General features: G+C 26.4%; 1 protein-coding gene across 3 annotated transcripts in view; it reads left to right on the top strand.

Moving 5' to 3' along the window:
- The window catches only part of LOC129976263 (UDP-glucuronic acid decarboxylase 1-like), a 30,442-nt gene extending 7,227 nt beyond the window's left edge, over window positions 1-23,215 (top strand). For 2 of the 3 annotated variants that reach the window (XM_056089744.1, XM_056089743.1), the window contains 8 exons: window positions 1,036-1,171; window positions 4,297-4,477; window positions 11,152-11,256; window positions 16,113-16,294; window positions 19,752-19,871; window positions 19,983-20,145; window positions 22,824-22,927; window positions 23,008-23,215. In XM_056089744.1, coding sequence (XP_055945719.1) covers window positions 1,036-1,171; window positions 4,297-4,477; window positions 11,152-11,256; window positions 16,113-16,294; window positions 19,752-19,871; window positions 19,983-20,145; window positions 22,824-22,927; window positions 23,008-23,094 — 1,078 coding nt within the window. In that variant the 3' untranslated portion in view covers window positions 23,095-23,215. Of the gene's footprint in view, window positions 1-1,035; window positions 1,172-4,296; window positions 4,478-11,151; window positions 11,257-16,112; window positions 16,295-19,751; window positions 19,872-19,982; window positions 20,146-20,980; window positions 21,124-22,823; window positions 22,928-23,007 lie in introns of all 3 variants that reach the window. The other variant, XR_008785111.1, reaches the window with a different exon arrangement.
- The last annotated feature ends 840 nt before the right edge of the window (window positions 23,216-24,055 follow it).

Below are 24,055 nucleotides of genomic sequence, written 5' to 3'. Positions count from 1 at the left end.
CATAATAAATATGACTATTAAATTGTCTTAGCAAGTTTAATGTGCATCAAAGGAGAATGAATTGACTCTATGATTAATCTGTGATATCATCTAAAATTAGATAGAAATTCTTTTTAAACCAGTGATATTCTAGCTGAATTGACACATATTGTTTAAAGGTGGAGGGGGAAATGATTCGTTATCAGAGTTTTGCATGTACTTTTGAATATTATAATTTATTTGATGCTATGAGTAATTATTTTATCACTCTACAGAGATATGCAAATTTCTACTTTCAGAAGGCAAAACTTTAAACTAATTGAACAGCATTATGTTTTTATATGAAATGTTATAAGAAAAGCAAAGTTTTGAAGTACAATATGAATTTTTCTTGCATTTGAGCCTTAATTACTTGAGGTTATAATGCAAGTAACAAGTTATTAAAAAAAAAGCTTCATCTTTTTAATAAAAGTACATTTTACTGCAAAACCTGCTCTATAGGTTTAGAATAAACATTATCTTCTTATTTTAATTTTCAATAATGAAAAAATATCATATGGCTTAGTAAAAATAAATATTTTCAGTTTTGCTAGAACTATAAAAATCATTGTTATAAATTGTATTTCAACATTTTTAAAAAATAGGATTAAGAAAATATTTTCTGAGAGTTGGAATGAAATAAAACCTATATTCAGACTTAAAAATGAGTTTTAAAACTATTTTGTGTAAAAATAATTTTCAAAATTTTCTTTCTTTTTTTATTAAATTTTTTTAAATGTCATTCAAAAGTGCATCTCTTTTCAGTTATGAGTAAATATGTACTAAGCTTGGTAATTCTAGGTTGATATTTCTGATAGAGCATCAAAATATACATGCTTTATTTTTTTGGTTTGGTGGGTGACAAACAAAAACGTATGGACATTTAATGACCTTTTATATAAATCAACATCTATGATATTATATACATAATCAGTATTTTTTGAATTTTATAAAAATATTGCTTAAATCATTTTGCTTTTTATTATGAAATAAATTTTTGTATAATTATATTTGTAGAAATGATTCAGAATATTTATTGCTGAGTAGAAAACTTGATAATTTAACTTTACAAGTTAATAAACTGCAAGATCTAACATCAAAGCCATTTCCTAGAGTAAAAAAATTAAACTACATGAACAAGAAGAGGATATTGGTAAGTTTAAAAATATTTATGTTTATTAAAAATCAAAATTCTAAATTTATATGTTTATTTATAGACTTTTACGTTAATTGCCAAAATTGCTGAATACATCAACTTTAAGCTATGAAACGTTCCTTTTTTTACTTGCTTGCATCTTTGACATGATAATGCATATTTTGAACACTGTATTATTACAAAATTGACATGTTTGATAATGATTATTGTTACAATAACTGCAAAGTTAGCATTTATTTTTCCTTTGTCATTTATTTTAAATATGAACAGAAATGCTTATTCATTATGTATTTATAAATTCTTCTTTTATCAAAGAAGCTTTTGATTCAAATTGAATATGTGTCTTTTATATTCTTTTTGCAGTGAAAATTTTAAAACTATGAAGAATTTTATTCTGAGCTTAACTGTGCACATTTATATATATACAACTTTGTGAAAGAATTCATAATCTACTTGGCTAGCATGAGCAATATTAGTTTGATCTGAGAGAAAAATGAAAATCTGTTCTATTTTATTCTGCTGGAATAAAGCAGGGTTCCAACTGTCCTTGAAAACCTCTTGAACCTTATTTTACTTAATTAGGGCTCTGGAAAAGTACTTGATTTTTCTTTAAATTCTTAAAAAATTTTTTTACCACAAGTTTTTAAATTTATGAACTCTCACCCCCCCTCTAAAAATCGCATTCTAAAAAATGTTGCTTTATGATTTCAGCTGGGTATTATAATCAGTTTTTAGAGGGGAAAAAAAGGTGAAAATTAAATTTGATTATTTTATATATTAAGTGTGAACATTTTCCGATGACTGTTATGCTCACGAATATTACAATTCAATAACAATAAATTTTTAAAATTTTATTTTTAATGATTTTCTCTGGCAATTACTATGTTATCTGAAATCATTGAATGACATTTTTTAAATAAATTTGTTTTTTGGATCTGCAAGTTCGAACACATTGAAAAGAACGTATAGTAATTTTTTTGACAGCTATTTTTTTTTCTACAAAGGTGAAATTTTAGATAAGGAATGCAGATATCAGTTTAAAAATTTTTTAGGAATTTCCTCAATTTAACATATCCTTAAATGGAATTTAAAAGTTGCACTTAAGTTGGAAAAAAAAATAATTTTTTTCTAAATCTAAGCTTTAAAAAATTATTCCTGATTTAATTACGCTTTATTAACCTTCATTAACTTATTGTATAGGCCTCTTTAATATCTACAGATTTTCATTAAAAAATTTTCTTCTCAGTTTAGTAGTCTTTTATTTAAAGGTAAAAAACCAAAGTTACTACTTTCACAAGTTACAACCTTCCACCTCTAATCTGATAACATATCCAAATTTATATTTAAAGGTCTGTTTTAAAGAGCCAACTCAGCTTTAAAAAAATGGTTAATATGTATTTTCTTCACATTTTGACACTTTTCCTAGTAATTTCATTGGTTATAAGAATTCCACCAACAGAAAAAAAAAAAAAAAAAAATGTTGATATGGAAGAATTGTCTGCTCCATATCTTACGCTCCAATCTTTTGTTTCTGTGAGTTTGAAGGAAAGGTAAAGAGAGTATAGCAAGGAGGATTACCATACAAGGAAGGATTACCACACATTTATAACACCAAAGTCCAAACCATATAAATTTATTCTTAAATGCAATTAAGATCCTCTTGACAGACAAAGGTTTTTCTTATCATTGACCAAAATTATCCAAACATTTTTTTTTATATATATATATTCTTCGTTATAGACTGTCTGCTCTTACTATTTCTAGCACAGGATATGAAAAAGATGGTCACTGGCTATTCGAAATCTTCTATTGTCATAGACTATTAACAGTAAAGGAAAACTACCAGTAAAATATAAAGAGCACTTTTTTTTTTCAGATAAAGATTCAGAAAAGTTCATGTTTGATTCTTTGGGGATAAAATGCCAAAAAGAATTAATCAGAAAAAAAAATTCTTGCAATTTAGAAGCATTAGAGGAATTTTGAATTATCCCAAAATCAAATAGACAAGTTTTCATTGAAAAAGTCAAAAAGTCTTATCAGAAATTGTGGAAAGTAATTAAGATTCTGATAACACATTTCCATGACCATGCCATTAGTAAAAGGGAATTTTTCTTTAAATAAATATAAATAAATATTGAAGTTGAAAAACTTACAAAAATATATGTTGTGAAACATTTGGTTGCATCTGAATTGAAAGAAATGTGATGGAGTAGAGAATTTTCATATCATAAAAGAATGCCTGCTCTAAATGTATTGAAAAAATAGGCAAGTGAAAGTTAATGTCTGAAACTAATAAAAAAGGAGAAGAAAAGGAAACTTATTGCAGAATGAAGTAAATGAAAAAAAGGGGCAAACATTTAAGAGAACTTTTGTACTACTGAAATTTGCGAAAGAACCAGTTGAAGAGGAAGAATATTAGAGATTTTCAATACGTGTCAAAATCAAATAGTTTTTGGAATTGAAGCTTAACAGAATATTTAAAAATATTTTAGTGGCACAGTATTTCCAATGTATATATTTTTTTAATACATTTTGCTTCAATTAAGGTGTTAATGTCTTTGTGAAGCCGATGCTTTTCAATGCCTACTTTATGTGAAATTACCATCTAGTAGATGGCTTATGGTGGCTAAGTAAGGGTGCTTGTATTATTATCTCAAAACCCAATTGAAGTAAAAAATAATTAAGCATTTAATCATTAGTAATGAATATATTGTATTTGTATCTCTGTATCTAAATTAACTAATTTTATAATCCTTGAATTTTTTTAAAAAAATAGTTGAATGTCAAATTTTTTTCTTCATTAAGATTGGGAATTGTGTTTTGAATAAAATATATGAAACCAGAACATCTGAGATATATTTATATAAAATTTGTGTTATACTAAGACATAAATTGATAAAAATATGAAATTTATTTTGCTGTAGTTTTTTTTAAAATTATTAAATGCATCTGTATTTTTATAAATAACCTCAGTAATTCTTTTGTTATAAATTTTTTTATTGAATGTTTAGAAGATTGTTTAATCAAATAAATTAGAATAGCAGTAGTATTGTGATAAAAAGATTTTGGTGTATTTTTTTAAATATTATTGTGATGGTTTCTTTTGCATTTCTTTTAACCAGGTGACAGGAGGTGCAGGATTTGTAGGCAGTCATCTTGTTGACCGACTCATGTCTGAAGGTCATGAGGTGACAGTTGTAGATAACTTCTTCACAGGTTCAAAGAAAAATATTGAACATTGGATAGGGCATGAAAACTTTGAACTAATTCGACATGACATCATTAATCCTTTGTACGTAGAAGGTAGATTTAAATTACAACTATAATTTCTTTTAAAATTTGCTAATTTTTTAAAAAGAACATATTGATTGGACAAAAGTATGGGCAAGAAATTATAATGCAAAGCACAATCTTTTAAATACTTCACACTGTCACTTAGATGTTTTATAACTTTAAAAATCCGTAGATTTTCTAGAGTTTTGATGAACTTTTATAATAGATTCCTACATGCCATATATGTAGAAGAGCATGTCTCTATATGGTTAGTCAAAAAGCTCATAACTCATTATTTTGAACTAATTATCACATAATAAAGCTATAAAAGCATGTCATTTTATAAATATGGTCTCCAAAACTGTAAGAAATATTTTTTTGTACAAAAGATTGTTTTTATATTTACACAAACTCAATTTTATTCAAATAGCAATACTCATTCCCAAATATATATTCAAATTCTGCAGATTAAAATAATTCAAATGTATATAGCGTTCTGTAATTTTGAATAAATGGTACATGAGTTATAAGCAATCAAAACTTTCAATTCCTAATGTTATATGACAACTCTCATTTTTAAAATATAATACATCTTTAACAATACAAGACATATAGTTTTTAAAATATAAATGTATATTTTATAATTTTTCTTATTATTTAAATTCAGAATTAAAAAAAAAAAAAATTCATAAAAATGTGATGCCACTCAAAGGTAGGAGCAAGATCTTGAATGGCTTTGTTCTAAATTGTATCTTTTTCTTTGAAATGAGATATATAGCAGTAACTAAAAGCTCTCAGAATACTATGGTTTTTGCTTAATTTGGGGAGCAGAGGTATCTGAACTTCACAAAAGTATTTTCAAAGCATATCTTTCAACATTGCTACGTTTTGCATATATAATATTAAACAAATATAAAGATGAATGAATAGAAATCAATGCATATAACATATTTTATTCCTCTTATATTTCAACTGAAATTTTGTTTGGAATAAATTGGAGTTGGTTGCAGTTGTAGAAATAGTTTGTGAGGTTTTTAATTAGTGAAAAAACAAAGAATCAAAATTCTGTACTTAGTACAAATTTATATAGTGTTAAATGTATTATTTAATAAAGTATTATTGATTTCTGTGACTGTTTGTGAATTGTTATTGCATTGTCACTAAATTTTGATGAAATACTTTAAAAAAATAATAATATGAAATAATTTAAAAAAATGAAATAAAAGTATTAGAAGGATTTGGTAAATTAAATGTTCTCATTTGATACTTTTTCTATTGAAAAGCAGTTAAGTATAAAAATCCTTATAGTTCATTTACAGTATCATGTGGTAGAATTTTGAACCTGCAAATCAACAATGTTATGCTCTTTATGTTTTAGTTATAAAAGAGTTTTCAGGAAATAAGCATCTGTCTTTTAGTTTTCAACTACTTCTTAAAATCTTTTTAAATTTGTTTTGTTAATATTAATTCCCAAACATATCCAGAATTTTTGATTATTTAAAACAACATGCTTGTAGAATGCAATTTAAGTATTATTTAGTTTTTAAATTGAATATGTAAGTAAAAATATGCATTTCAGCTCTTAACTAGTGATGATTCATCACTTCTAATGAGAAAATAAATAAAAATTTATTAATTAAAAAAATTTTTTTTTTGTTTCAAAAAATAAATTTTCTGTCTGACTGATTGGAAAACTTGAATAAAAAATATTAATAAAGAATTAGTATTTCTTTATTAATATTTCCTATGTTTGCACATTTCAAAATAGCCCATCAGTCTTTCTTGTGCATCTTGAATTATTTAGAGCTGATTTGTCTAAAATATTATATTTGGTGATTCCTCACAAGTCAGAAATAGTTAAAATAGGAAAAATTGGCAGTGGCAATTGAATAGGTAGGTGGATCTGTATGTTAATGAAATTTATACACCAATCTATCAATAAGTAATTGATTTCTGTGATGAAAGAGATAAACATAATTGTTGTTCAACAGTTGGTAGAGCTTCCACATAAAGCAATTACAGCCTTAATCCTCCAGGGAATGCTTCCCACAAGTTTTTGGATGTTGGAGAGGGGTATTTTCTTCTATTCAACTTGGAGAAGAAATGTAAGTTCTTTCACCAATTTTGTACAGTTTCTGCACTCCTTTATTTGGTTCTCCAACTCGTTCCAGAGGTTTTCTATAGGATTGAAGTCTGAACTCTGGGTAGATCAGTCCAGTAGGTTCACTCCATTGTCATCATACCAATCCATGGTGGAACAAGAGAAGTGGTGTTGTCATCCTGGAAATAACAATGACCCAACCCATAATATTACCAAAGTGTAAGAAACACATTGTTGTCAGGAATAGTGGAGTAGGAGTTAATGGTGAGCTTACCATGAATTGGGATCAAGGGTCCCAGTCCATACCATGAGAAACATCTCCAGACAACAATTCCTCCTCCACCAAACTTTAGTGTTGGTACAACGCATTCTCCATGCATATGCGAAACCCAGACTCTGCCATCCAACTGGTAGAGATTGAACCTTGACTCACCATTCCAGAGAACCTGTTTCTACACATCTACGGCCCAACTTTGACGTGTCTTTCACCACCTCAACCAATCAGCACAGTTTGGATTTTGTAATAAAAGGCTTATGAGCAGCAGCATGATCATGGAAACCAAGCAAAGGTGCTTCCTTTTAGAGGGTATTAATCGAAACAACAGTCCTGGATGATTGTTGGAACTCTTGGAGTATGTGGGCCATAGGTTTGGATCGATTTTTTCCAAATTTCTTTGGATAGTAGTCATTGGTCTCTATCTCTTATTTTCATGGATCTACCAGGTCGAAGCACATTTGGACAATCACCACTCATCATCCACATCTTAATCACAAAAGCCACTGTCGATTTTGGAATATTTAACACGCTAGATATATCCCTCAAGGATTAACCATTTCTGTGATATCCAACAATTGCCCCTTTCTCGAAATCACAGATCTGAATTTCGTGTCATCGTGCATGCAACTAATTCAAATAGCTGTTTCCTACATAATATATATGTACAGAAGGCATGACGTAGATGAGGGCAGCAGATATCCTCATTTGCATGGGTGCCCAAATACTAATTGGTAGATAATGTATATTTTTAGATATTAAGATTATATATTTCCCAGTTGAATAGCATATATTGGTTTGATTTATAAATATAAAAAAAAGTATCTAAATATATATATATTTTTTTTGGAATATACATATAATTTATTTTTGTGAAGTTTCAATCTACCATGAAGTTCTGCCATGCAGTGGCTGTAAATACTGATTTCATTAAATTAGCTATCGAGTAAATTTAATTTTCATTGACATAAAATTTGCTGGAGTTTACATTTTGAATTTCATCTGATGTGTGGAAAAATAAAAATTCTTTTCAAAAATAGTGATTATCAATATTGTCTTGAACTTTTACGAGATTTGTTAATTATATAATATAGGATTATTTTGAATTTCAATTCTGGCTATGATGTTTTTTATTACTAAAATTAATAAGTAATCCTTAAGCAATCCAGTATATTTAGCCATCTTAAATTCCAGCTTTTCATTGATTTTTATTGACAGTTACAATCTTGCCTTTTATTGACAGTGTATTGTGCGTAATGGCATTGATATTCATTGTTTCACTCTAATTGTGATATCGTAATTCCTTTATTTATATGAGTTATCTTTTAGTTTCCATTTAGTAAATTGAAAGGTTTAAATTCCAAGAATCTCTTACTTGTTTCAAACATTATAATTTCTAATATCTGATGTGCATGATCCGATGTCTTGTCATGGTATTGATTCATCCATTAGATTAGTGCAAGAATTAATTTATTTTAAATCTAATTAATGTATCAAACCTCTAATTTTTAATTGGAAATAAAATAAGAGTAATAAAAGTATATAAAAAAAAAGTAAGAGTAATAAAAGTATATAAAGTAATAAGAGTATATAAAAACTTGAAAAGATCTTGAAATTTCAATATTTTGTGAGAAAGGAAATGTATCTCTATGTTATGACTTGTTTATTATGTGTATTTTTGTGTATGAAAAAAATGTCCTCTGTAGTGACAATTCTATTTCTTTAGAGCTTTTGAATTTCCTTTTTTTAATCTGTCAACTTTTTTATTTACTTAGATTTATTTCATGTTGCTAAAGAAAGAATTTTGTGATTAATTTTTTACTTCAAAGTTTAATTTATCAAACTTTAAAAAATTCAGATAAAACCTCAATAATAGAAAAATTTATGAAAAGCAATAAATATTGTAATTTAATAATTTCTCCTAAAATAATTTTTTTTAAAGATTTAAATAAATCTTTAAAAGCTGAAATTGAATTTATTTTTAAGAAATATAAAAAATATATAGGTTCATATACAAAAGATTATATATATTTTTATTCAGTTTTGAACAAAGTTATCTGTCTTTTTGAACACAATAATTTGTCATAGCAATTTCAGAATACGGTAAAATTCATAACGGTAAAAATGTCTTTGGAAATATTAGAAGTTAATTTTAAGTTTTATCAAACACTTGTTATATCAATTTTTTTTAGAGTTTTTCAACTAGTATCTCTTCTTTTTCATCATTATTTTTGGATCTATCTTGATCACAGTAGTTTTCCTATGTGTACCGATTTGTGAGGTAATCAGGCTTAATTTTTATCCTTGTATAGAAGCTGCTCAAAATCAGTACCATCATTTATTTGTTGTTTTGATTTTTTTCTGCTTTTCATGGTATGTATTTGCCCTTTATCTTCTGTTTTTTCTTGGTTTCGCTTAGAAATTTCTTTCACAAAACCAACTTTAGCAAATCAGTATTTTTATCATAGTGGGTGAGACATCATTCTTTCACATTTTGGCATAAATGTTTCTATAAAATCAATGATTCAATAATTTTCCATAAATAAATTTTGAAATGCAAAGAACGGGTTGTTCTGTTATTTTAATGGTTTCATATTTAAGTTACTTGATGATTATAATTTGATCATAGCATTATCTGGGAAGAAAATGAGCTTAGTCAATTTTCATCCAGTTGAACTAGAATGGGATTGGTAATTGTCAATAAAAATAAGCACTTTTATTTTTTTGTCTGATCATCTATTTATTTAATTTAGGAATCTACTCCAAAAGATTTCTCTCACTATGTCCATGATAATTCATTAAAATCACAATTATTTTCAAATAATTTTAGGCCATTGAAGCAATGTTGCAAGTTACTTTTTCTTATTACAAAGAGTTTCTTCTTACATGGTTATCATGTTTGCTTAAATGATAACCATGATTTAATCTTTATTTTATCTTCCTAAGTTTTTATTGTCTTTAAAAGTAAGAGTTTTTTTAGATAAAACATATGAAAAGAGGGACCAACAACAACAAAAAGGAAAGATTAGTTTCCACCCCTTTTAATCTTGTTGTTGCACTCGTATTCTTTGAAAATGGCTTTCAAAAATGTGTTTTAGCATTAAAGACATAGCACATCTGAAATGCAAGCATCTTTATATGACATTAGGTTATCTTGCATGCTACTTTTTGAAATGATCAAGGCAACTTGAGCTAGAATGGAAATTCCCAAGTTTTAACATACTCAGTCATCTGAACCTTAATGAGTAGTTCAGTCACAAGTATTCTTTGTCTTATGTCATCTTGACTATTTCCTTACTACTTTGTTAACCTTCTCATTCCATTTAAGAATTTAAATGGCATTGAGTCTCTTTCAATACATTCAAAGATTTTAATAACTGAATCTCGAATTTCAAAATTCTTAGTGAAAATTAATACATTTTTTAATAGCTTTTTCTCTTTTTGCTTTCTGTATCATTATTACACTGAGTTTCTTTTTTATACTGAACGATTTCTGTTTAAGGGCCATATTCATTATAAAAATTGGATGTAAACTGTATCTTAAAGTAAAAATTCGTTCCGAGTCTGGAAAAAGTTGTTGAATAAAAATGAAGATGTTTATTGCTTTTTATAAATGACTTCCATCTTTTCAAAAATTTCCACTATGATAAGAATGACCAAACTAGCTTTTTGCCCTTTTTTAATTTGAATTCTTCCTCATGATGTAGATTTCCATATAAATCATCACTTTTTAATTGTAATAGGCTGTAGTAACTTTGTTATTAAAAACCAAGTAAGTATGATAAGACCTCAGATATTCACTTATTTTATTAATGTTGAACTTAACTGTCTGTTACCAGATATGCTTACTAAGATGCACAATGCTGCTAAATGCATTATAAGACTTATAGCTTATTATAAATAAGATATACATAATTTTTTATGCAAAAGCATATATTTGATGCATAGAAATTTTATTTGATTTGCAGAAATATTTTTAATAGGAATTTCAAAATTCTTGGAAAAATTCAAAATGCAGAATAGTTTTTTTAAAACTTAATAGTAGTTAATTATTAATTGAATTAAATTTTGATTTTTCACTTAATAAGATTAAGAAATAAGGGATCTTAAAATTAAAAAAATATAATTAAAATATAAAAATTTTGGCTTTAAAATTCTCTAAAGAATGCCTTTTTAATAATTTTAAAGTAATTTTTAATTAATGCCTTTTTAATAATTTTAATAATTTTTTTAATTAAATTTATTAAATATATTCATAATATATTCTTGTTTATTTTATATTGTTAATTTGTCTTTCCAAAATTGTGAGACAAAAGTTTATTTTTGTAGTCGATCAAATCTACCATTTGGCCTCTCCAGCTTCTCCTCCTCATTACATGTTCAATCCAGTGAAAACAATCAAGACAAATACCATTGGAACTATAAATCTACTAGGTATGCTTATTAGTATTTTTTTAAATAATATAGTTTACTTGTATTTTAACTAATTAACAAAATTTATTGGAGTGAAATTTCATTTTCTGTGCATTTAAAGTCAGTTCTTAAATTACTTGTTAATTATTTGAAAGTTCAAACTATGAAGAGTTTAAAAAAAGAAAATGGTAAAAAGAAGAAGATATTAGAAGTTTTGAAAAAGGTTTTGAGGTTTGAGATTCTCCTACCGAACATACTAAAATTCCCCAGTTATGAGGGGTGAGCTTATGTCATATTAAATTTTAGCCCATTTCTTTCAATTTTTTGTCAATATCTTGAAACAGGGTGATGCTTACATTTGAAAAAAGATCCTTAAAAAATTGCTTATTTAAGAAATGCAAAGACATCTTTTTGTTTTCTCGTATGCTGAATACGGTAGTTTGAAAGCATAATTGTAAAAGCTTGTTTATTAGATATATCAAGAAAGAAAAACAAAAAAGGGAAGAATTCAGACAAGGGATCCATTGGTTCAAACACATATTAAGATTTTCCTCTTCGTCTGTCTTCCACAATGTACATTGCCAATAATTGAAATAGTAGAATTGCTTTTCAGAAGAAACAGTACAAAATACATACTGTACCACACTATTTAAAGCTTAACATTTGAAAAATATTTGTTAAAGAAATTATTTTAACACTTAAAAAATTTTTAATGTTTCAGATGTTCAAGAATTTATTTAAGTTATATTTGATAAGTGTATGTTTAACCTTTTATGTGTTGTTAAAGAAGAATATACAAATTGGTCCGATCAATGGAAAATAAGAATATAGAGCAAGATGGATTTGGTGCTCCAAATAGGTATTTCGAACATCTTAGAAGCTGCTGCAAAAGCACTTGCCGTGAAACCTTTTTAGTATTTACAAATTCGATCATCATTCTCATTAATATGTTATTTTAGAGCAATCTCTTGAAAAATTTATTTAACGGATTTTAATCGATCGAGTAAGGTCTAGTATGATGGGATTTTAATTTTAAGTCATAAGTTTTTAATGATCGGGATTTCTTTCATGGTGTAATTTTTAAATGTCGCCATCATTTAAAAATTATAATTTTTTGGACCAATCTTGCCAAATTTAGTTTTTACCAAGGGAAAAGAACTGCTAGTTTTTCAAAACTTTTATTCATTAGGTTTTAGATTATATTATTTTATAATGATTTTTTTCTTTCTTTTCTTTTTATAACTCTGATAGAATTTATTCCCAATAAAATCTCTCTTAACATATAAAAGTTTGACCTGATTGATATAGTAATGTACAGCATAAACCATTGAAGTTAGGAGCATAAAATTTGAAAAGTTACTTCTTGAGTATTAGGGATCCACTAAAAGTAGGTATTTCAGAATTTTAATAATAAGTTTAATATAAAAAATAAAATCAGTACTTTAAAGTGTTGTCACCGTAAAATCAAACATGAAAATAATTTTTACACCGTTTTAAAGGTTAAAAAATTGCTTTTCAATTATATCAATTTTGTGTGAATGAATGCATTTTTTCCTTTAGTTTTAGTATTTTTTGAAAAATTAGTTTTGGGCATAATATTTATTTTTAATGTAATAAAATTCAAAACAGTATGATTGCTTCTTTGAATCATTGAGTCTCGTTATATTACCATTGTTAATGGAATAATAAAAGAAAAAAAAATGTTTCTTTGTATTAATTTAAAATTTAAAGCTTTTAAAGCAGCTCATTGAATAAAATTCTTTATTTGGTGAGTTTTTTAAATTTTAAAACAATGCAATTTATTGTCTCCCTCTGGCTCCAAATAATACTTTTTAAAAAATGTTTTTATTGCATTTTTTATTTTCATTTTGCTTCTATTAACTGCAGAGCTGGCTATTTTTTAACTTCATGAATTTATTTCCATTATTTATGGAAACTAAGAAATTGTTAAATTATTTTCATTTCTTCACAAATATATAATGGCATTTTGTTGTAGTTTTTTTTAAGCTAAAGTAAATTTTTTTATATATAAATATAAAGCAAGTTTTTATTTTGAAAATGTCAAAGTTGTTCGAACTACATTGAAAACTTGATTTTTTGCAAAATTATGAGTTTTAAGAAAATTTAATGTTCTTAATGTTCGAACAGGTTTCTTTATAAAACCATTAGAATTTTGTTCATTTTTGGAGAAGTTTCACTGATTTTTATACTTGCATTTACATACCTCTTGATGTAATGCTTTTTTCTTAAATTCTTATCCTTGATAGAATTTTCTTACAAAAAATCTCATAAATTAAAATCTAATGAATAATTTTTGTTCAAATTTGGTTTAATAATTTTTCAATATGTTCTGTAATTCCTGAAACTAAAAATTAAGTAATCTATTCATTAAAATCTGTAGACATTCTATCACCTGAAGAATAAAAATATGCCTTTGGTTTTTGCTTCTCAAAAAAATTGAAAATTTCATTTATTTATTAATTGAATTCTTATATATAAAGAATGGATAAAAGTATGGCTAATTTTTTGGTTCAGGAACTAGATAATATATTTCTTAAGCCATCTGTAAAATGTTAAGCAAATCATTTGATAAATTTCTAAATTAGATGTTCTTAAATGCTTTTTTTAAACAAAAAAAAAAAAAAAAAAAAAAAAACATTTTTCCAATTTTATTACTTAACTGATGTAATTTGGTTTCATAGATACTTTTTCAATCTTTTTTATGCAGATGTTCAAAATATAACTACATTTTGTTTATCAAAAAATTTATCCTAAATGTAGTCAAACACCTTAAAAGTTAAAAAAAAAAAAAGCCTTTACTAAATTTCAGATATTAGAAGTGCTAAGACATTTTTTTATAATCTGGCAGTTCTAAATGCTCCTATTGTTTTCTTTTTATTAAAAAAATATTTAAAAATTATTTAGAATATGGTATTGCACTATTGTCAATTTCATGGCAGTTTTGGCAGTCTTGTGTTGGCAACCATTCTCTAATGCGTAATTCTTAGCTTTATAAGGCTGCAATTAAAATTTCTAAATGTAGTGAATTAGTGCAGGAGGAAATTTACACTTCTTTTTCCTGTTATGTCAAATCTTATTTGTTGGTTGCATACATAAAAATGAAATGCACACTGTAGTTAAAGTATGCTTCTACATCTGTGATGACATTTTCAGAAATGATATATCCATCTAAATAAGGTGGTAGTTTATTATTTAAAAATATATTGAAAAATATCACAGATCTTAATTATTTAAATTTTCTTGCTTCTTATTGTATCTCAAAATTTTGGTATTGACAGGTTTTTTTTATAATCTTTTTTTGTATTTGCCAAAACCAAACAGACATAGTTTGTTTTACAATAGAAGACGTGCAAATATTATGTAAGTACAGAAATAAGTATTAAAATTTAAAGAATACACATTTAAAATTTGTAAAAGAAATTTCCATAAAAACAGTACTTTATTATAAAACAGAAAGTAATCAAGGCTTAGAAAATATGCAAATTTACATATGTGTATATGTACAAAGGTGCTTAATTTTTTTTTATAGCTAAGGGTGCTTAAATAGTGCTTAAAAGTACTTAATTTTTGAAACAATTTTTCACTATACACCCTGTGAACCAGCTTGTTTTCATGGCATATCAGTCTTACCAAATTAAATAGCATGACATTTCATTAAAAGAAAAGTTTTTGTTCATTGTCTTCATTTTAATAGCTTTCAGTTGTGATCATCTCCACTTGAATTCTATAAAGGGGGAGGGGAAAGAAACACCTTGAGGGAATAAGAAAAGCACATTTAGTCTTCCAAACCACGACTGCATTATCATAATGTTTTTGTTTTTTTAATTCTGTTTTTATTTATATACTAAAGACATACAAATATTTTTAGGGTTGAGGAAAAAAAAAAATTGAAAGTCAGTTTAATTTATTTTAAAATTTATTAGATTAACAAATATAGTTTGTTAAAAATTCTGCAAAGTTCTGCAATGCAATGAAAGAATGAAGCTGTGATTGGATTTCTAAAAGTAATTTTTAATCTGATTTGAAATGGGATGCGCTGATATTTTATAATATTACTATGGTTTTTTTATTGTAAAATCTGTAGTAGATCAAATAGATAAGCTAATCTGATTCCTAGGCCATTCAGTGTATCATATAAAGGATGTGTGGAAAGTGAGGTTGCAGGGAAATAAAAATTAATACAATTTCACATGTACTAACTGCAAGAACACTTTTTTTTTTAAAAATATCTTTATGGTCTACTGAAAGAAGAGTAGTCGGAAATAGATACTCCACATACCTGTATTATTCCATTCTTTTGTTGTATTTTATATTATTTGGTTTCAAAGAGTAATAACATTCATTCCTATATTAATACATTTTTAATATTTTGTAATTTCTTTCTATTATTATTCATGCAGATTTATCAAATTTTTCATGTTTTATACCTGATCAACCTTCCTCATCAATTAGTTGAATAAAGTTAACTGTTGATATAAAATAGAAATATTTCTCTTTGGCTTTTCAATATTTATAAATACATTGTGGCTTATCACATTTTATAAATTCACCAGTTTTAATATAGATTACTTCAGTATCTTTTAAATATAGAATGAAAATGAAAGTTTTTTTTTTTTAGAATTTCCTATTTCCTAACATTTTAAAATAAATGTGATAAAAGGATTTAATATAATCTATTATAAATTTTATCAAGGGCTTTTAATATGCTTAAAAGGAACATATATTCAGAATTATGTGTTAATTTTCTTGCTATTCCCGTTTTTATTGGTTGGATAGTAAATTTTTAAGAAAACTTTATCATTTATTTAAAATTTAAAATCTTTTTTTAATAAAGAAAAGAATACAAATGCCCTTAGGTTTGGCCCGTCGAGTAGGAGCACGGATACTTGTTGCTTCCACATCAGAAGTGTATGGAGATCCAATGGTTCATCCACAAAATGAAGATTACTGGGGCCATGTTAATCCAATTGGCCCTCGCTCTTGTTATGATGAAGGAAAGCGTGTGGCAGAAGCATTAAGTTATGCTTATGCTAAGCAGGTAATTCTGTTCAGATCTAAATCAACTTAGCCTTTTCATTGAAAAATATTCTGTATAAAACTGATTATTTCATTATGATTAGAATAATGTGAATATAATAATATGGATTTCACTAAATTTTTTAACTTTTTCCTTAAGATCAAGACAAATGCTGAATAAGATTTTTTTTTTTTTTTTTAAATTTCTTTCTGCCTAATAACATATTAGAATTTTACTCTCATGTTTGCCCATATTGCTCCATCATATCTTTTTCTTATTTTACTGCATTGCAGTGGGGTTGTAGATATCATAATGAATATATACCAGGAATTTCCAGGTATTAAAATTTTATACCACATAAATAGGAATGAAATATATATATATATATGTTTTATTGTAAAAACATTTTTTGATTGAAAAGCAATGTCTTCAACATAATTTATAAGAAAATATTATGCATTTTTAATTTATATTTTAAAATTATATACTAAAACTTTTATAATTTGTTAAAATTTAAATATACTTTGTGTTGTTGTAAATAGTATGCTATAATTTATTATAGAAAACAATTATATTTATAATTTAGAAAACAAATGCCTATCACTGAGCCTATTTCATGTCACAAGTTTTGATATTCTAGCTTTATCAATTTGAATATGTCTTGTTCAAATTACAGTTTTGCCCTTTATTTATTTTGAATTAAATTCAAGACCAAAACCATAGTTTTATGAAAAGATTTGTTAGGAAGCATGAAGACACCAAGTAAATTTCCTTTTAAAAAATCTGTTATTTGTATCTGATTAATACCAGAAGTATATTTATGTATGACTGCATGGCTGCTACTACTGTTTTGGTACTTTTTGGAACCGAAAATGGAATATATATATATATCAGTAATAAAATGCTAAAAAATTTTCTACTGTACATGCATTTTAAACAGTAATTTAAATCTTGTGTGAAAAAATCATGTAATAAATAATTTATGCATGATAAATATTTAATAATAACTATAAATGATAAATTTTATAATAAAGGAAATTTAATGTGCCAGTTTTTGAGAATGACATTTGAGACAACCATCTTTACAAAAAAATATTTTATTTCAAAATTAAAATGAAAAATTTTATGTATTCTGCTCCTTGTTCTCTACTGGACCAGCAGAATTCTCAAGGTATTCAAATTCTATAAGATTATGAAAAGTGTTTAAATTTGAAAAATCATTTTCAAGCACCTTAAATGTCTTAATTTTCTTGAAATACAATGAAAATATGTTCTTTTATTCCCATAGATATTAAATATAATAAACTGAAAACATGCTCATAAATCTTTATTTGCTGGTTATATCAAGGGGTGGGGGGATTGATGAAAAGGAAGAATTTGTAGAAGGAATCTACTTCTTTCGACATATGTTAAGAGAATGCATAATGAATTTTCTTCAATAATAAGCATTGCTGTGTATTGAAATATTGGAATGGTTATTCTGAAAGGGCAGTGCGAAATTCAAAATGAGCTAAACTTGTTGCGCTTAAAACATCTTCAAACCTTTTTTGTTTTTATTGTTTTAGGTAATGAAGAATTTATTTTAATTATATTTAGTAATTTTATGTTTAATCCTTTATGGACTTTTAAAGAAGAATGCACAGATTAGATCCCATTGACAAAAAAAAAAAAAAAAAAAAATGAAGAAAGATATATTTGGTGCACAAAAGAAAAATGCTTGGGAGAAGCTGCTCTAAAAACAAACATGTGTGTAATATTTAGACATAATTATTCTTATTACTATTAAGTCTCCTTAGCATGTTACTTATTCCATCATCATTGTATCTTGTTTTGGGGCAATCCTGTGAACAACCTATGAAAAGGATTTATTGTTAAATATTGAATTGAAATTTTTTATGCTGTATAATTATCTTAGTTGATTGCGTAAAATCCATTGTGATGAAATTCTAATTTAAAGCCCAAAATTTTCAATAATAGCAATTTTTTTTTTTTTTTTTTTTTTTGTGATCAACTGTTTAAATGTTTCCATTCTTTTAAAAATTATAATTCATTAGAGCAGTTTTACCAAATGTCAGCTTTTATTTTTAAAAAAATTTTTACAAAAAATATTTAAAATTTAAAAGAAAGTATTCATAAACTTTTATTCTTCAGATTTTATAGTTTTTTTTTTTTTTTTTTTTTTTTAGAGGTTGAATAATTTGGTCAGCATTTAAATATCTTTATTGTTGTATGACAGTAATTTAATATCTAAAATCATCCTAAGGAAAAGAACTCTTGATGAATGACTAAGAGGCTTTTTGCTCTTCAAAATTTGGCAGTGGCTTACATTTCTTTGAAACTCTAAAAGAGTATCTCATCTCAGAAGAATTTATCATCTCTAATTCTATAATCAGCCAACTTATAAGATAAAGCTATAGCGACGAAGTACTTGATAAAATCTACAACCTACATACTTTCACAAACTGCGATGATTGAAAAGAGCCATTGAAAGAAAGCAAGACTAGCTGTCAATAACTTATTTCTATGGGAAAATTTTTACAAAAATTTTTTCTTCTAATGAAACACTTTTTTGGTCCTGTGAACAAAATTTGCAAATATTGTGATGCAGAACTTTCTTTTTAGAAATCCTAGTAGGAGTGTCATCTCTTTGCTATCTTGAGAATAGGATTAATTTATCAGAAGTTATAGTTTGTGATGACCACAAAATTTTACTTGACTTATAATGATAACACAGTTAAAGACTATTTAAGCAACATTTATCAGTTTAATAGTGCTTTAGCTTTGATTTATTTTCAGATAACTTCAATATGTGTTCCAAAACATTGTGAGTATTAAAATTCATGGATAAATGTTTCGCATGTTCAGTCACTTATAGGCATCTGCAGATCATAATCCATGTTAATATTAATTAATTATTATGATTTCTAGTGAATTAAGGTAGTGCTCCGTTATAAATATCTTGTGACTAAAAAAAATAAATAAAAAAATAACCATATTGCAAATGATATTAATATTTCACTATCAGTGGTAATTTTTCTTTCAAATACTATAGGTGAGGGTCTCTGAAATCTGAAGACTTTGAAGATATTAAAATCTATTCTGTTTATATCAATTACTAAGCCAATTATGAATTTATGCCTTTGACTTGGACGAAAAGCCTTTGGACATTTTCATGTCTGAAATCTTATATTTCCAAAATTTGCCATTGATTATTTTACTGTGCAGATATTATATATATAGACAGTAAATATATATAGTACAGGAAAAGATTTCCAGTAAATTATAAATATCTTTGCATTGGTCGGTTTTGTGCATATACTTTCTAAGTATTTAATTTCAACCATCAAACAAAAGGTTAAATCATTTTTATGGGAGAGTTGATGGTTGAACATGAGAAATTTTAATTGTAACTGCATTATTTTCACTATTGAAATGTTATTCTTAATTCATGTATTTTTTTTCTGTTCTTGATTCAAAGGAAAAAGTTCAAGTTCGAGTGGCACGTATTTTCAATACCTATGGACCAAGAATGCATATAAATGATGGACGTGTTGTTAGTAATTTTATTCAACAGGCACTTCAGAATAATTCAATAACAGTAAGTAGATTTTTTTTATGACTGATTTATTTTATAATATGTTTTCTTTTTCTTTCTTTCTTTTTTTTGAAATGCAGTTTTGGTATTTGTTTACATTATTTCCATTTTCAGATTTATGGTTCTGGTAAACAAACCAGATCATTTCAGTATGTTAGTGACTTAGTTGATGGATTGATATTGTTGATGAACAGCAATTACAGTTCACCAATAAATTTAGGAAATCCTGATGAATATACAATTGAAGAATTTGCTTCTGTTATTAAAGAGATTATTGGTTTGTATTCCCTCCGTAATTTTTTAAATTGTTATTTCATCATTTGCACTTTTTGAAAAAGAATTAGATCCATAATTGTTTACTGAATATAAGAGAGCATTTTTTTTTATTATTTTTTTTTAATATTCCAAGATTTAAAAAATATATGTAAATTAATTATTTTGAAAAATTATTTTACTAATTTCTTATAACTATGTAAGTGATAAAAGAAGTTATCTAAAGTAAAGTAATGTTCCGTATAAAATAGTTCTTGAGAATCCCTCTAAAGGGCTTGATGAGATAGATGTAGTAATCAATGTGTAGATGATCTGTGGAATTTTAAATTTTATATTGCTTTAATTTATGCTTAATTTCAAAATATCAATAAAAAAAAACTGCATTGCAGTAATAATGCCATCAATTATTTATTTTCTTACGAAAGTTGCTCCTCCTTCCTAATTTAATCAAATCTAAAATGTGAAAAATAAATGGACCAACAAATAATTTGTTGCCTGAGATTTTTTGATTGATTTTATGTGTATTTTACGTGCTGGAAACAAATATGATAGTTATTTTTGCCAATCAGTTGTTGTTTGTAATGCATGATAGAAAAAACACTATTTACATTCACTCATTACGTTAATCTTAGGATATTAGCTTATATTAAAAAAATTGTGAAATATTTTAATTGATTGAAAAGAACAGCGGCATTCTGATAAATGTTCAGTCGCTTAATAAAAAGTTAGAAAAATGAAGAATCAAATAAAACCAAAAGGAAAAGTTATTTTAATCCAATCTGAACGCTTCTTTTATTTAACATTCTTGGATGAACTTTGTTTATGCAGTCTCTTTGCAGATTCCAACAATAAATTGTCATCATATGAATATTCCATCTGTATTGATATTGAGCCTCCATTTTCTTTATGCTCTGATGAAATTGTTCCCCTTGCTTTTCATTAGTATGATCAAGATTTTCAGCGAAATGTTATAAAAGATAGCGTGAGTAATGAACTTTTATATTTATACTAGCGCCAGTGCATCTGAAGCTCTTCAATATACTGTTAATAAAACAATTTAGTTTTCAGCCTTATGATTGCTTAGAAAGTTTTTAACAATAAAATTGTGTGAGACTTTTCGTTCTAATTCATGGGATCCTGAGAATGGAGATAGTTTTTGAGTTGTCAGTTATAAGGACCATTAAAAAATTCCAGCTTTAAGTTTTTATATACTTATTCCAGGCACTTTTTGTTCTTTATACCTATATTAAGGGCTATCCTGATATTGAACTTTCATGCATTGTTTCAGTAGCCCTTTATGTGCCTACTGCACATTAAAAAAAAAAAAAAAAGATCTCACCTTTTTTTCTGCATAGAATCATGAATGACATTTCTTGTTCTATCTTGTAGGTCGCTCTCTTCCACTCCAGTGGTATTCTTTAATCCTATAGGCACAAGTAGGACAGATATTTCTTGTAGCTGCTTTACTCTTTGAGGAAAAGTTCTTTTTAAGTGCAAACAAACTATCCGTCTGTTTTCATCAAATTTAATCTCTCTACTGACTAATGTTATGATATTGTATTTTCTTTCACCCATCATGCATATTTCTGTGTAAAAACTGGTGCTAAATTTTTTTTTTCTCTCACTCTTTTCCATTCTTGTGAATCATGTGTTTGGAGAGTAATTTGTTCTTAAAATTTTTTCGATGTATTGCCGCATTGAAGAAAGACAGTTTTATCTGCATGGCCGAATGGTCATGGCATTGGTCTCATAATCAAGGGACCTTGAGTTTGAATCCCGCTAGAGACAATGGGATTCATAGTATGTGTAAATATTTAATTACTTGATTTTTTGTTTTCCTTTATTTCATGTTCCAGAAGATACTGGACATTTCTTTAGTTTACCAGACAAGCGTTCTGGACTTTTCTTACTGTCTCCCGAAAAATATTCTGGAACTTTCCTTGCTTGTATAAAAGCAGAAGATTTGTCAGTCACTGTATTCTCAGTTCTGAGTTGAGTTAATAAATTGGTTTAGCTCTACTTGTGTGCGTCATTGAGTTCAACACTAGAGTATCTACGTGACAGTATTTTAATTTATGTACTCCAATCTCAAAAAGTAGAACTGATAGAGAAAATGGCCATTGTATTTGAAATCGGAATCCTAAATACAGTCAAAATTCATTTATAAAATTTCAGGCTCAAAATAAATAAATAATACTACTGCAATGAAAACCTAAGAAGGAAATTTTGAACAATTACAATACTTTATTTTTGTATACTCCATGTATAAGATTTTTTTTCTTTTTTGAAGAGTACCCTTGTTAAATTTTTAATTTTGATTTTACACCTACTGAAAATGTATTCTGTCTGCCTACTTATGTTTCTGACTAATTGGTTAAATGTTATGCCTCACAGGTATCAAGCACAATCAAAAAGATTTGGTTAAATGTTGTGCATGTCATTTGCATTTTCCATTTGATAACTTTTGCTGATTCTGCTATAATTTTCCACTAATAAATATTAGATTATTGTGCATTTATATGATTAACAACTTTTACTTTCATTTGCTTAATTTTTTTTTTTTCCCTTATAAGTTTAGGCCTCAGTTCTATCATTTAAAATATTGCACTAAAGTGTCAACCCCACTTTTAGTTGGATGAACTTTGTCAGCAATTTTTTTTCTATGAATTTTTAATTTTTTAGGTGGTGTCAGTCCAATTGTGAAGCAAAGTGGAGTACAAGATGATCCTCAACGCAGGAGACCTGATATAAGAAGAGCAAAGTTATATTTGGGATGGAGTCCGAAAGTAATTCATTTCATATGTATTTCTGATTCTATTAGTTTAGTTTAACAATTCTAATTTTTTAAATACTTGTTTGCTTTCAGGTTCCTTTAACTCTAGGCCTAAAGAAAACCATTAAGTATTTTGAAAAAGAGCTTATGAAGGAAAATGCCAAAGATCAACCAGTATAAAATAGTTATCTATAATTACAAAGCATTTATGTAAATAACACTGTTGCATATGTTATTATCAAAATTGTGTCATTTGTGTATTATATTTTAATATTGTTCATCTATAAAAAAATAAATATAATCAGAGTTTGAGAATTTTGTATTTTATAACTGCATTGCAGAAAATAAACTGATTCTTTGCAAAGATTATGAAAACTTGACACCTCATGAAAATTAAGAACTCTTAAGAAATTTTTGAATATTCTGTAATACTTTGATTTCTCCTCTAAAAAGGACAAAATTTAAAATAAATAATAGATAGAATAAGTTCTAGGTAGAGGCAATTTAGCAGACAAATGAATACATTTGGCTTAGAGTTTTTGTTAATTTTCTTCTGGTTAAAATAGCTACCAAATTTGGTTATTTTCAATTTATTCAACTTTCGTTCTGTCATATTCACAATCAAAATTTACTTTTTCTTCCATTGCTATTCAGACAGACGAAATAAAAAATAGTATCAGAATTTTTAGCTTTTTGCAAATTTATACCCAGAATTTTATAAATTTGAAATGAAAATTAAAAATGGCTTTTTTTGTGTTTATTACTGGAGAAGAATATAGAATTTACTTTGTAGATTATGTAAGTTGAAACATGAAGTAGAAAAGTATCAATACTGCCTTGTTTCAGACTTTTTTGTATCAAAATATTTAGTTTCCAAAAGTAAGAAATCGGATGAGAGATTCTATTAATAAGCATCACCTGCATGACAGAATTAATCTACAGAATTACCAGTTTTCACTCTTACCCTCTCAATTTCATATCTAAAATCGGGATAGAGAAATCAATGTTAGTACATATCACTCCAGGAAGGAAGACTGCAGTTATCACAAGATTCAATAAAACTTATTAAACACCATTTGAAAAAAAAAAAAAAAAAAAAAAAAAAAATGATCCTCCAGGTATGCAACTGAGCACTTTCCAC

This window comes from Argiope bruennichi, chromosome 7 (assembly GCF_947563725.1).
Source record: "Argiope bruennichi chromosome 7, qqArgBrue1.1, whole genome shotgun sequence".
Classification (NCBI taxonomy): Eukaryota; Metazoa; Arthropoda; class Arachnida; order Araneae; family Araneidae; genus Argiope; species Argiope bruennichi.
This window is presented reverse-complemented; position numbering and strand designations above follow the sequence as displayed.